General features: G+C 58.1%; 1 protein-coding gene and 3 non-coding genes across 4 annotated transcripts in view; 2 read left to right on the forward strand and 2 right to left on the reverse strand.

Moving 5' to 3' along the window:
- VAC14 (VAC14 component of PIKFYVE complex) overlaps positions 1 to 12,977 on the forward strand; it is a 75,652-nt gene that overhangs the window by 2,696 nt on the left and 59,979 nt on the right. The window contains exons 2-10 of the mRNA XM_061137561.1: positions 3,698 to 3,848; positions 4,153 to 4,320; positions 5,160 to 5,222; positions 5,700 to 5,807; positions 6,209 to 6,318; positions 6,570 to 6,676; positions 7,593 to 7,727; positions 8,071 to 8,223; positions 12,589 to 12,652. Coding sequence (XP_060993544.1) covers positions 3,698 to 3,848; positions 4,153 to 4,320; positions 5,160 to 5,222; positions 5,700 to 5,807; positions 6,209 to 6,318; positions 6,570 to 6,676; positions 7,593 to 7,727; positions 8,071 to 8,223; positions 12,589 to 12,652 — 1,059 coding nt within the window. The remainder of the gene's footprint in view (positions 1 to 3,697; positions 3,849 to 4,152; positions 4,321 to 5,159; positions 5,223 to 5,699; positions 5,808 to 6,208; positions 6,319 to 6,569; positions 6,677 to 7,592; positions 7,728 to 8,070; positions 8,224 to 12,588; positions 12,653 to 12,977) is intronic.
- Positions 1,683 to 1,753, reverse strand: TRNAG-GCC (transfer RNA glycine (anticodon GCC)). The gene has a single exon. It is a non-coding gene; the product is annotated as a tRNA-Gly (tRNA).
- Positions 2,360 to 2,430, reverse strand: TRNAG-GCC (transfer RNA glycine (anticodon GCC)). The gene has a single exon. It is a non-coding gene; the product is annotated as a tRNA-Gly (tRNA).
- TRNAG-GCC (transfer RNA glycine (anticodon GCC)) lies at positions 9,210 to 9,280 on the forward strand. Its single transcript has one exon. It is a non-coding gene; the product is annotated as a tRNA-Gly (tRNA).

Consider the following 12,977-nt stretch of genomic DNA (forward strand, 5'->3'; position numbering starts at 1 on the left):
ATGATGCGGTGGTGAGCCCGGAATGCAGTGTCCAGGGGAGGAGTGGTCCTTCCTGAGATGGTCAGCAGAAGCAGGGGTGGGTTGGAGCTGACGTTTGAGGCCTGGCTAGGCTGTAGAACGAGACAGGAGCTTGCCTGTGGGGTGGCCTGGACAGGAAGTGTCCACGGAGTAGACTAGTGGGCCCAGTAGGAAGCTGGGCCTGGCTGGAGGGAGGTTGCGCGTGTAGCCAGGCTACAGACTGGAGAGGCAGCCGGCCCTCTGTTGACCCCCTGAGTGTCAGGTAGCGAGTGTGGGCCTGATTCGTGGGACAGGTCTTCCTGCTGTGACCCGAAGGGCTTGGCCCAGTGCTCTACAGGCGGATGGATTTGCTGACCACCTGTTCTCAGGGTTTGCCCTCCAGAAGAAACCACTGCTTGTCTTGTTTTCCTGGCTGCGGACAGTGTTCTCCCCTCAAGTGCAGGGGTGCAGACAGCAGAGACTTGGGGTTCCAGAGCCTTGGGACTTGAAGGGGCCATCGTGTCTGCAGTGACCTGGGGTGCCCTGAGCTACGTCCTGGTGGGATTCAGGGTGAGGGGCCTTCCAGCTGGTGTGGAGCAAACAGCGGGGTCGGGGATTGTTGCCCGTCTGCTCCTGCTTCCGGAGGCCCTGTTGCCCTTGCCAGCCTGCCCCGACAAAGGTGCCCATTCCTCATGCTCTCCCAGCATCCGGTCTCTGCAGCCTTTCTGGCTTTCAGCACTCCCTTAGTGCGGGTCAGACCACACCGCCCGCCGCTGCAGACGTTCCTTACCATTTGTAGCTGCTCACAGAGCAAAGGCCGCCTCCTCTGCCAAGCCCGTGAGTGGGCGCAGCCTCTCCCCCACCTCTGTCCTTTCAAGCTACCAAACCGAGTGCCCCTGTCCTTCCTCTGAGCCTTTACGCATGAGCTTCCCTCTGTCTGAGCTTCCTTCTCCTGCATGAACACCTACTCATCCCTCAGAACCCCTCTCAAAAGCTGCCCCTCATGAAACCACATCGGATCCCCTCCCCACCAGAGATGCGTCACGCTCTTTCTCTCCTGCCCCGTCCTCACCTTGCACGGTCCTCAGCAGATTTTTTCCTGTTTTGCATGAAAGTCCTCATGGCCTCTCGTTTCTCACCCACCGGATTCTAGCAAAAGCCCCTCAGGCAGGGAATGCACCCCGTTTGCTGGCTCTCCAGCGGGCTGGGGGACCCTTTCCAGTGGCTCAGGGACCATTTGTGACCTGAAACAAGGAGACAGACAGGAGGTGGCTCCAGGAGGGGCTGGGCTGCTGGCCAGGCTGGGTCTTCTGTGGCTGCCCTGCCGGAGCCTCATGGAGGACATTCCTCCGCGTCCCGGGGCTGCGCTCACGTGGGCTGAGCAGCTCAGCCTGGCTCCCTGGGAGCCTCGCAGGCAGAGGCCACAGGCAGCCCATCTGGGCGGGAGTGGGAGGACAGCTGCTTGCAGTGGCTTTGGTGACCCCTCCCTCCAGTACTCCTCAGGCACAAGGAGACCACAAGCTAGATCTTTGTGGAAGTTAGGAAACAGGTGTGGAAAATCAAGCTAGAAAAAAGTCATTCTCAGGTTTTGAGTGTATCACCAATGCTGTGAGCGGTGTGAAATCTCAAATCCAGTCTCTCGGATTTTTTTTTCTTTAATGATTTTTTTTAAAAACGTTTGCTGCTGCATTGGCCGGGAATCGAACCCGGGCCTCCCGCGTGGCAGGCGAGAATTCTACCACTGAACCACCAATGCTCCAGCTGTCGGCAGCTGTGTGAGCACCTCCCTTTAACCCCAGGACCAGCCTCCTTGTCCACACGCTGATTCCCAGAGCCCGAGGCCACGCTCTGAGGCTGCCACATCAGCTCCGCCGCAGAAACAGAAGCTCAGACTCCAGAGCAGGAGGGGGCTGAAGGGGGGGTGGGGGTGTCTGTGTGTCTGATTTGCCTTCATCCATCAGGACAGAAACCACCTCAGATCCCTCCCTCTCAGTAACAAGAAGCCCACTGAAACTCCGGGGGCTTCCTCCTCTCTGAAGTGTGGTCCCCCTCCCCCGTCCACGTGGCGTGTGGAGCTGTTTCACAGCTCACAGCCTTCACCACCGCTTCCTGCTGGAGACTGGCCAGGGCTGGGGGGTGCCCAGGAGTCCCCTGACGGCTGCAGGGCACGCGGGCCTTGGCCCCGCAGCCAGGAAGTGGCGCGTGTGTGGAGAATCCAGCTGCTGGTCACGCTCCCCGGGCAGGGAGGTGCTCCCGGCTTCAGAGCAGCCTTGGCTGCGGCAGGCCGGGTGTGGCTGAGGAGCTGGCTCCTGCGGCAGGATCTCTGAGGGAGTTTGCCTAAAAGGGGCCAAAAAAGCAGCCCTGCATTGGCCGGGAATCGAACCCGGGCCTCCCGCGTGGCAGGCGAGAATTCTACCACTGAACCACCAATGCTCCGCTGTTTCGTGGCTCACCTGCAGGGCCTTTCTCAAGGGGCTGCTGTCTGTGGACACAGCTCTGACATCACTGAGACTCATCTGCCTGGGGTTCTGTTTGATAATCCAGCGGGTTTATTGCACTGCTTAGGAAGTGTGGGCACCTATGGAACTGCCTTCCTCCTGAGGCCCTTGGTTCGTCCACAGCCCTCAGTCCCCAGGGGTGGGCTTGGTGGAATCACACGCTATAAGCGGCAAAGCAGGAGGCCCCCCACAGGCCATTCATGCAGCCTTTTCCTGGCACCCCATCTCTGCTAGTCCCGTTCACCTGATGATGGAACGGTCTCGTCCCCTCCCATCCATCTCACGGCATCTTAAAACACAAGCGTCTCTACCCTTCTTGTCCTCTCCCGGATTACAGGGGATCCTAATGCTTTTCTGTTTAATTTAAAACTGTTCCTCCCTGTTCTTCCCACTGCCTCCGCCATGTTTAAGCCCCCTGTTTCTGACCTGAGAGCTGGGGTGCTGTCCTCTGGGGATAGTGTATCTCCGGTCAAACCAGCCCCTCCCGTGCAGCGCAGCCTCTCCTGCAGGTGCCGCCCCATGACTGTGAACCTTCCAGCAGCTCGCCTGTCCTTTGCTCTGTCTTCAGCCGCCCCTCGCACACCCTGGGCTCCTCACCCTCCTCTAGGTACACTGTGTGTCTTCTGGGCCCTGCCGTCAGCCAGGCTCTTCTCTGTGCCTCAGGTGCCCAGCCTTCCTTTCTTCTCGACAGTGCCAGCTGCTGACTCTAAGGTCGCACTCAGGTGGCGCCACCCAGGGAGACTCACCTGCAGCATCTGGCTTCTGTGGTGACGCCGTGTGCTGTGGCTGCACCTACTTGCTGTGTGTGGATCCTGCCTGTTGGACGTGGGCCCAGTTCAACCCCGTCCCTGGAAACGCTGACAGTGCTTGAGTGCCTGAATGGAGGGCTGAGCAAAGGGCTGAATGAAGGCGGTGGATCATTGCAGGTTTTGGTCCCCAGCACAACATTGGTTGCCTTCTCAGAATTGAGATTGGTCAACTTTGATCCATTCTCAGGAAGGGGAATTGGAGACCACAGAAGGGAAAGGGAAAGCCAGCGCCCCCCAGTCAGCAGCGGAACTGGGGCAGGACCCGTGACTCTGATTCCTCTTTCTGAGCAGGTCCTCTGCACCCCTCATCCCGGCGCCAGGCCGCGGGGCCAGCAGCAGGAGCAGGAGTAGCCTGATCGCACTGGCCTAAGACCCTCTCTTCTCTCTCTCCAGGCTGGTCCGGGAGTTCGTGGCCCAGAACAACACGGTGCAGATCAAGCATGTGATCCAGACCTTGTCTCAGGAGTTTGCCCTGTCTCAGCACCCCCACAGCCGGAAAGGGGGGCTCATCGGCCTGGCCGCCTGCTCCATCGCACTGGGCAAGGTACGCCTTTATCCTGAAGGGACGCACACGCCAGCCGTGGCCTCGACTCTGCCCCTGACCCCAGCAGGGGGTCGCAGACGCGTGTTTCCTGTTGCCATTCTGTGTATGCCCCGGGTCAGCACGGCTGGCTCTGCCACCTCGCTCCCCGGTTCCTGGGCGCAGCCCCTAACCCTAGAGGTAGGCTTGCAAAGAGCCTTTGAGCCCAACCCTGAGTCGAAGGTCTGAGCACCTCCAAGGGAGCCGGAGCTGGGACCCCGGGCTCTGACTCTCTCTGAGTAGCACTTGCGCTCCCGCCGCGTCACAGGACTCAGGACTCTACCTGAAGGAGCTGATCGAGCCGGTGCTCACCTGCTTCAGCGATGCCGACAGCAGGCTGCGCTACTACGCCTGCGAGGCCCTCTATAACATCGTCAAGGTGGCCCGAGGCGCCGTGCTGCCCCACTTCAACGTGCTCTTCGACGGGCTGAGCAAGGTGAGCCCTCCGTGCTTCAGCTGCTCTGAGCTCGCCCCCTGCCTCCCGGACCTGACCCTCCGGGACTTGAGTGCTGGCTGCCTTTCCCCAGAGGCAGGGGAGCAGATGAACAGGTGCTGCCAGGGACGCTCCTTGTATGTTGAATCTGATGATACATTTTAAAGTGGGCTTGTATTTATGTTTGGTTTCCCCCCACATCTCTTAATTTAACTTCACCGCCTTTTACAAAAGCATCAGTCCACCCCAAGGTGGGGGGAAGACAGCCATCTGAGAGCACTGACCTCCCTTGTAGAAGGCGACGGTGGCGATTCTACACTGTTAGTTCCTCAGTCGTGTGCGACCCTTTGGCAACCCATAGACTGCAGCCTGCCAGGCTCCTCTGTCCATGGTGCAGACTGTATTTCCCCTGTGAGGAGAGCAGAGCCCGTGAGCTCTGGGAAAAGCTCTGCTTAGAAGGGCTCTGGGGTCCCTCTTAGCTTATCAGCGCCTCTCAGCATCACGGAGTTTCCCTCCATGAAGTCATTTCTAGAGAATCAGCCTCGAAACTGCTCCGGCCACCCCTCCAGGAGTGGGGAGAGGACCCGGCGTTGTTAGGCTAGAAAGCCCTGGGGAACGCCAGCGGGAAGCAGCCACGCGGCCAGTGGCAGCAGGCCCTGCAGACTCCTGAGCAGAACAGGGCCCCCGAGCGCATCTCTGCGCCTTCCCCAGTTCCTCGCTGCCTCCCCTACCTTCCTTCCATCTGTGAACAGGCTCCCCCAAGGCCTTGCTATTAGAATTCCAGTGGATTCTTTGCCTTATTAAATTGACTGTGATCCTCCTTCTACCTCTGTCTCCCGTAGTTGGCTGCTGACCCAGACCCCAATGTGAAAAGTGGATCTGAGCTCCTAGACCGACTCTTAAAGGTATTAGTACCTGGTCCCCACTTTTACTTTTAGCATTTCTTTCTTCCATCTGTCTATGCAGCTTTGAAGCTCTATCATTGGGATGGTCTTCCTAATTAAAAAAAATATTTACATACAGTAAGTGGGATAACATGCAGTTCTGAGTATATAGAGTTGCATCAGCAGCAGGATCACACTACAGAGCCGTCCGTCGCCCCTAGTGTTCCCACGAGCTGGCACACCCCGCCCCCAGTGTCAGGCAGTGTATGCTCAGCTCACTGGGCATTCAGTCCAGACCCTAGAGGTGTAGGAAGGGTTTTGCCTTTTCATTGCTTCTGTTCCCCTTGAGTCCCACTTTCAGTCCATCCTCGCTTGTCCCTTGGTCTGCCTGACACAGGCTTTGTCCTCCTCCTCTGTGGCCACCTGACCCCTGAAGTCAGGCACTCAGCCAGGTCAGGCCACCCAGCCCCCAGCAGCTCATATGCCTTTGACCCCCAGGACATCGTGACGGAGAGCAACAAGTTCGACCTGGTGGGCTTCATCCCCTTGTTGCGGGAGAGGATTTACTCCAACAACCAGTACGCCAGGCAGTTCATCATCTCCTGGGTAAGATCTGGCCCTGAGGCTGTTTCTCGCTGCCCATGAACCTACTCTCTGACCCACCTGGATGCGTCCCGTGGCTGTGGAGGCGCCTCACTGTTGCCCCTCCAGGAGCCGTGATGGCACATGATCCCAAAACACGTTTCCTCAGCTCTGCCCCCAGAGCCCATCACATTCGCCTCTGAAGCAGACGGGGTTCCTTCCTCATCTCTGGAAACACCCAGATTTCTCTTTGAAGCCAGCCTCTCCCGCGGGTTGCCTGCCTTTCCCGTGGGTTCGCTTCTCCTCAGGGTGTCTGAGCTGCTGTTTTCCTGCACGCTGAACAAAAGCAACGGCAGCCGGCACGCCCTCCCCCGTGGGACACCCCAGGGCCATGACCTTCCCTGACAGTCTCCTTCCTGGGTCAGATCCTGGTGCTGGAGTCTGTGCCCGACATTAACCTGCTGGACTACCTGCCGGAGATCCTGGACGGGCTCTTCCAGATCCTGGGCGACAATGGCAAAGAGATCCGGAAAATGTGAGTGAGGAGGGGTGCACAGAGCTGCATACGTGCCCCACACATCCTCACAGGCGCCAGGAGAACCTGAGGTTCACTCTCCTCTTGGCGCGTGAGCTTCCCGCTTTGGTATGCCGAGAGCGCCTCCTCCCCCAGCCTCTGAAGTGGTCCCTCTGACCCGGGCGCCCGTGCCGAGTGGAGCAGAGACGGTGCTGGGGAGGCTCCCCGGCCCAGGTGGCAGGGCTATCTCCCTCCTCCTTTGCTCACTGCAGGTGTGAGGTGGTCCTTGGAGAGTTCCTAAAGGAAACGAAGAAGAACCCCTCCAGTGTTAAGTTTGCGGAGATGGCCAACATCCTGGTGATCCACTGCCAGACCACGGGTGAGCACGTGGCGGGCCTGCGGACCCCCTCCTCCTCAGAAGCCCCCCTCCCGGTCCTGGGCAGAGTCCTGCTGGGAGTGGGAGGCGGTGTGACGGCGGGTCCTGGAGCCGTGGGGCCTTGCGGGAGAGATTCTGCTTCTGTCAGCATGGAGGCCTTTTCACTTGGTCTTGGCCCTAGATGGGGGAAGATCTGGAGGCCTCCTTGCTGGCAGGCTTGGCATCAGCACCATGAATTGAAAGGCTTGGAAGCTGGGGTCGTGTAACTGTTTGTTTCTATTGAGTATCAAACCACCACCAAATGTAACTCCTGCCCATCTCAGTCCCTTGTTATTGACCTCAGGCTTCAGGTCAGCTGGGCGGCCCTGCCCCCCTGTGCCAGGCCAGGGCCAGGGGGAATCGTGTGCCTACAGTCAGCTGGGGGTGGGCTGAGGCTGGGTGGCCCGTTGTGTCACTAGTGTCTGGCTGTCCAGCTGTCGCCCGTGGCAAGCGGCGACAGTCGTTCCAAGTGCCATCACCCGGTGGGCTAGACCGGGTGCGTTCATGTGGAGTCGGCGGATTCCAGAAGACGGGAGGCATCAGCGAGGCCGGGGCTGGAGGCGTCCTTTCTCCCGCCGTCTCTCGGCCAGCCCCGGGCCGGGAGTGGGGAAATAAACTCCCGCTCCTGATGAGAGGGGCTGCAGAGTCCCCCCAGGGCGTGGACACAGAAGGGTGGAGCACCATGGCTGCTCTCACGGGCGGCCGCAGGACTGCCGTCCATGTGCCCCTGGTGCCCGCGGCAGGAAAGGGCGGGAGCGCGGGAGTCCCACGGGGCCGGGAGCCGCGCCAGCCCTCAGCCCCACTCCAGGGCTCCAGCGCCCATGGGCGTGTGGGGGGCGGGCACCGGCCGCGCTCACCCCAGGACCCCGTCCCCCCACAGATGACCTGATCCAGCTGACGGCCATGTGCTGGCTGCGGGAGTTCATCCAGCTGGCCGGCCGCGTCATGCTGCCCTACTCCTCAGGGATCCTGACCGCCGTCCTGCCCTGCCTGGCCTACGATGACCGCAAGAGGAGTATCCTTCACCCCAGAGAGCGGAGACAAGGGCAGCCCTGAGGGGCGCGAGGTCACCCTGGGTAGGGAGGGGGCCCCAGGACCCGCCACGCCTGCAGACAGCCCTGGAGCAGGAGGCAGAGCGGAGCGTGAGCTGGGAGGGCCCAGGCGGCCCGGGATGCCCAGGCCTCAGCTGCGTCCTCAGAGATCTAAGCGGCTCTCCCAGGCCCGAGCTGCCGAGTCTCTGCCCTCCTTGGGGGTGAGGGGTCCTCCAGGAAGGGAGGAGACAGGGCAGCCCCTTGGGGGAGCAGAACGGGTTCTCAGTCCTTCCTGGCTGGGGCCGCTCCTTACATCGGCGCACTCAGACATCAAGGAGGTAGCCAACGTCTGCAACCAGAGCCTGATGAAGCTGGTCACCCCCGAGGATGACGAGCCCGACGAGCCCAGGCCGGCAGTGCAGAAGCAGGCAGGCCCCAGCCCTGAGGACTGCGCAGCCACGCAGGAGGGGGCAGCCAGCGGTGAGTGGGCTCTGTCTTCCGCCCCCACCTCCCAGCGAGGGCTCTGGGGGCCCAGAGGTTGGAGAACTTGACGTGGGGTCTCCCTCAGCCAGCCAGGGCTGTTCTGTGTCTCAGCCCCTAACTCTGGGACAGCCAGGAAGGTGAGAACTTCTGCCTTCCTTCTGCAGGTGGGCACAGAGAGAGGAGTCCCACCACCAGTGTCCGGTAACTCCCGTGGCAGGGGTGGCGTTTGAGCCCGGCAGTCGGCCTCCAGAACCCGTAGCTCTGAACCCTTTCTGCCCCAGAGAGCATTCATTCTTTCCTTAGTCTTGTTCTGAGTTCAGCTACAGTCGAGGTAGAGAGGCGTTGAACCTGGCAGGAGGGCCGTTGAGTCTGCAGGCTCAGCTGAGTCTCGGGGGTGGACATCCAGTGACTCAGGAACCGCCTGCCTTTCCTCTGCCACTCATTCTCAGGGAGGTGGGGTTCAGACCAACCCAGCTGTGGTTTATTCAGTCCTTGGGAATTCTGCTCCTCTCCTTTAACGTTAATGTCTTGTTTATCCTTCACATGAAGAAAACCGCTTTTATACCTATTGGAGTCTAGAGTTGGACTGTCTAAATGTAGAACTCTGAGACTTTTTTCCATCTCTTGGACTCGGTCCTCACCCAGAGGTCCCCGATGAGCTCTGGGATGATGTTCTCCTTTGCAAAATCAGCCAAAGACTAAACTGATGCAGAACCTACTGAAATCTTTAAGGCTAACGGACTGAGGTCTGGAACTTGCCCCCCAGGAGCCAAAAGGGTTCTAAAAGCATTTTGTCCCATTGGCTTCTCTTGAACGTCAGCAGAATGGCAGGCACATGTGTCCCATGGGCGTCCTCAGGGGCCTGGCCTTCTAGAGTGGAGCAGCACTGATGCTGGACCATCCCGGGTGTCAGGTTACAGCCATGCCCACGTCCCGCGAGCCAGCACAGCAGAACAGCTGGGGAGGAGGAGCGCTCAGCTGGAGCATTGGTGGTTCAGTGGTAGAATTCTCGCCTGCCACGCGGGAGGCCCGGGTTCGATTCCCGGCCAATGCAGCTCACTTAACCTTTTTGACAGCTTTCCTAAGCCTTCCTCAAACAGCTCTCTGCTCAGGAGAATCTTGGTCCTAAGTCAGGACACATTCAGGCAGCTTGGCTCCAGATTTTACTGCCTCATAAACAGCACTTCAGCAGACGCAGAGCTCACTTTATAGTAGTTCCCAGAAATGGCACCGGCGAATTCTGGGGCTCCACAGCCTCCCCAAACCCGCTCAGCTGGTCCCCAACCACCGCTTTCCCAGCACGCCAGCACAAGGTGCCAGCAACCCGAGAGAGTCCGCGTTTCCTTAAGCAGTCCCCGGCTTCAACCAGTGCTGACGCCAGCGCTCCCTGCCCATCTCTTCCAACCTGGCGGAGGCAGCGACTTCCTGCCTGGTCTCTCTCGCTTGATGCCCCCATCCCCACCCAGCCTGCGCCGTGCAGGCCACGGCACACCCTAGGCAAGCCCCCCAGTGAGGCCTGGCAGCCAGGCCCTCTGCGCGCGAGTGCACACACACTCTCAGGCGCACACTCGAGTGTGTGCACACACAGGCACACACATGAGTGCACGCACACACAAGTGCGCGCACACACACACTCGAGTGTGTGCACACAAACAGGCACACACTCGCATGCACGCACAGTCACAGACGCACACACTCGAGTGCACGCACACACACTCAAGTGCACACAGACAGGCACACATACGAGTGTATGCACACAGGCACACACGAGTGCACACAGGCACACACACAAGCGCATGCACACTCAGACATGTGCACACTCGAGTGCACGCACACTCGTGCACACACGGGTGCGCGTACACTCAGAAACACGGGTGCAAGCGCACTCAGACATGCACACACTCGAGTGCACGCACACTCAAAGTGCATGCACATGTGCGCACACTCACAGATGCACTCACGCACACACACAGATGCGTGCACACAGACATGCGGGTGTGTGCACACACAGACACGCACATGCGGGTGCGTGCACACAGACATGTGGGTGTGTGCACACACAGACATGCACACACTCGCTCTCACATGCAGGTGCTTCTCCCTTGCCCCACCCCACAGGGCTCCAGTCAGGGTGGCTCTTGTTCGGTTGATTGCCCCTAGCCCCTCTGCTTTTTGCCCTGGCTACCTCCCCCGACCCTTCTGCCTGAGGAGTCCACAGCACAGGGTCCTTCTCTGATTCTGAGCTCCCAGGCACTTGGCACATCCTCCTGTCCCCCCATGACGTTTCCTGACTGTCTCGGGCATCACAGTCTGCACTCTGCGGTCAGACCTGCCTGCCTGGGCATCCTGCCTGCTGCCTTCATGCCTGTTGCCCTTGGACAAGCCCCTCGGCCTTTCTGTGCTTCAGGTTTCTTACTCATCGACGGGAGCAACAGTGATAGTACGGAACCTATGGTGTGGCTGTGAGTGTCGGAGGAGATTTTTTGTGTGTAGAGTTCTTAGCACATGGTGTGGGTCACACACTCCCAATAACAGGCGCTTCAGTGTCAAGTTGTTTCAATGTCTGTTTATAATGAGACCCACCACTTAGCAAGAGTGTCAGGGGCAGGACTTTGGCTCCCTTGCCTTTTAGCATTAGCTTTGCCCAGGTAATGGGCCTCTGATGGGTCCTAGATGAGGGATCGTAGTGGTTTAGGGATGGAAGTTCAAGCGGTGAATGAGGAGCACAGCTATAAATACAATTTCCAGTGGAGGACTGGTGACCTCCGTGGGTGAGCATGAAATGGAATCCACCTATTTGCAAAGCTTTGATGGGATTGGGTGTTATCAGCACTGCAGATCTGAGTGACTCCGACCCAGGACCTGCCAGCAGAGGCCTCAGGGTTGGATCCTTAGATGAGTGATCACAGGACACTGGACTGGGGCACCCGGCCAGGCTTCTTGGAGGGCATTTGAACTGAATCTCTTTCTCGTTCCCGTCCACTCTCCTGTACCACCCTCATTTTTCACTCTGGTCGCAAGAGAAATGCACATTCCCTGGAGAGATTTTGGAACAACCAAACACTCCTACTGGGAGAAGGTGAAGAGTAAACACCTTAAATACATTGTTTGGTAGATATCAATATATTTGGCAGCATGTTCCAGAACATTTAAGAATTTATCCTCAGGAAACAGAGACATGGGTCAGGTTTTCCGTCTTAACCCCTGAACACACATTGGCTCCATTATTCTCACAAGACTCCAGGAGGCCCTGGCATCACACAGGTGAGGCAGTGGGGTGAAGGCAGGTGACCTACCCAGAAGTCACACCGGAAGTAGAGGAGTCAGACTGAGACCCGGGCCCAGGGGCTCCTGAGTCTGGAGATTGAAACAAAAGGGCAACTGAAGATGGCTAGCTTGACTGGGAACCCCAGAATCACAAAATAAAATAGTCTCATTTTTACTCATTGGTTTGGCAAACACTGTAAAGATAACTAGTATCCCAAGGCTTACAAGGTGGAGGGTGGGCTGAACAACTGCTGGCAGGTATGTGGACCCTTCCTAAAGGCCAGCTGGCAAGGTCTGTTCAAGCCGCCTGGGTCTGGCCCTCTTGCTCAGCAGCCCCCTCTAACGGGGTCCTGGGGAAGTGCCCACACTTGTGCAAAAGCAAACAGAGGTGAGGTCTCAGAGTGAAAATAGGAAACAGTGGAAATTCATCTGAAGCCAGTTTTTAACATTGTATCCTTTCACCTATAAACACAGTGTGTTCCCAGCAGGCAGGAGGGAGGGAGGCCCCAAGCGCAGGGAGCTCTCGCCACTGTTCCTGGTGGGCCCACCCAGGTTGCCCCAGGTGTCCGCCTCACCTTCCCCCAGGCCTGTTCAGGTAATTGGACTCTTTCCTGAAGCAGCTGCACCATTTCCCATTTCTACCAGCAGTGTATAAGGGTTCCAGTTTCTCCACCTCCTCACCATCACTTGCTATCAATATCTGTCTTTTTTTTAATGGGTGTGAAATGGCATCTCACAGTTTTGATTTATGTCTCCCTGGTGGCTTGTGATGTTGAGTGTTTAAGAAGTCACTTTTAACATCTGTTGCCCTTGAACCAGCAGCCCCTTCTGAGATTTCCCGGATGTGTTCAGCACTGATACCCCTGCTTGTGAGACCACTGTGCCTAAGAACCTACAAGCATGCATACCATCCAGAAGTTCCAGGGACCTCGAGGCATGGGGTCTTCAGGGCCCCAAAGCCACTTTCCTCTCCAAGAGCCAGAATCAAGGTGTGGGAGACTGGAGGGTCTGTGTGTCCTCGTGAACAGGGGCCTTGTTCTTCTAAAAGCCCCAGTGACCTTTATCATGATGCCTCATTCCTCTTTCTCTCCCCAGGAGGGCCTGATGGTTCCTGCGACTCTAGCTTCAGTAGCGGCATCAGTGTCTTCACTCCAGCCAGGTAAGTGGTTTGTTCTGGCCAGAGCTGTTTGTGCAGAGCTAGCAACGTACATCTTTTCTGGGCATGGGAGATCGCAGCAAACCCTTAGGCAGATTTTGCTCAGGGTCAGCACTTGTAGGACACAAACTGTCTGATGAGGGAGTCCAGAGGACACTAAACAGCCCACCCCACCTGGTTCTGGGGTACACATAGCCTCTTGGGAAGGACTAGAGGCTGTGAGAGATCAGTAAATACAAGGTATAAGAGAGTAGCTCTAGGTGACTCAAGGTAAAGAATCCGCCTGCCAGTGCAGGAGACCCAGCTTCAAGCCCTGGGTCAGGAAGAT

Source organism: Dama dama, chromosome 4 (genome assembly GCF_033118175.1).
Source record: "Dama dama isolate Ldn47 chromosome 4, ASM3311817v1, whole genome shotgun sequence".
NCBI lineage: Eukaryota > Metazoa > Chordata > Mammalia > Artiodactyla > Cervidae > Dama > Dama dama.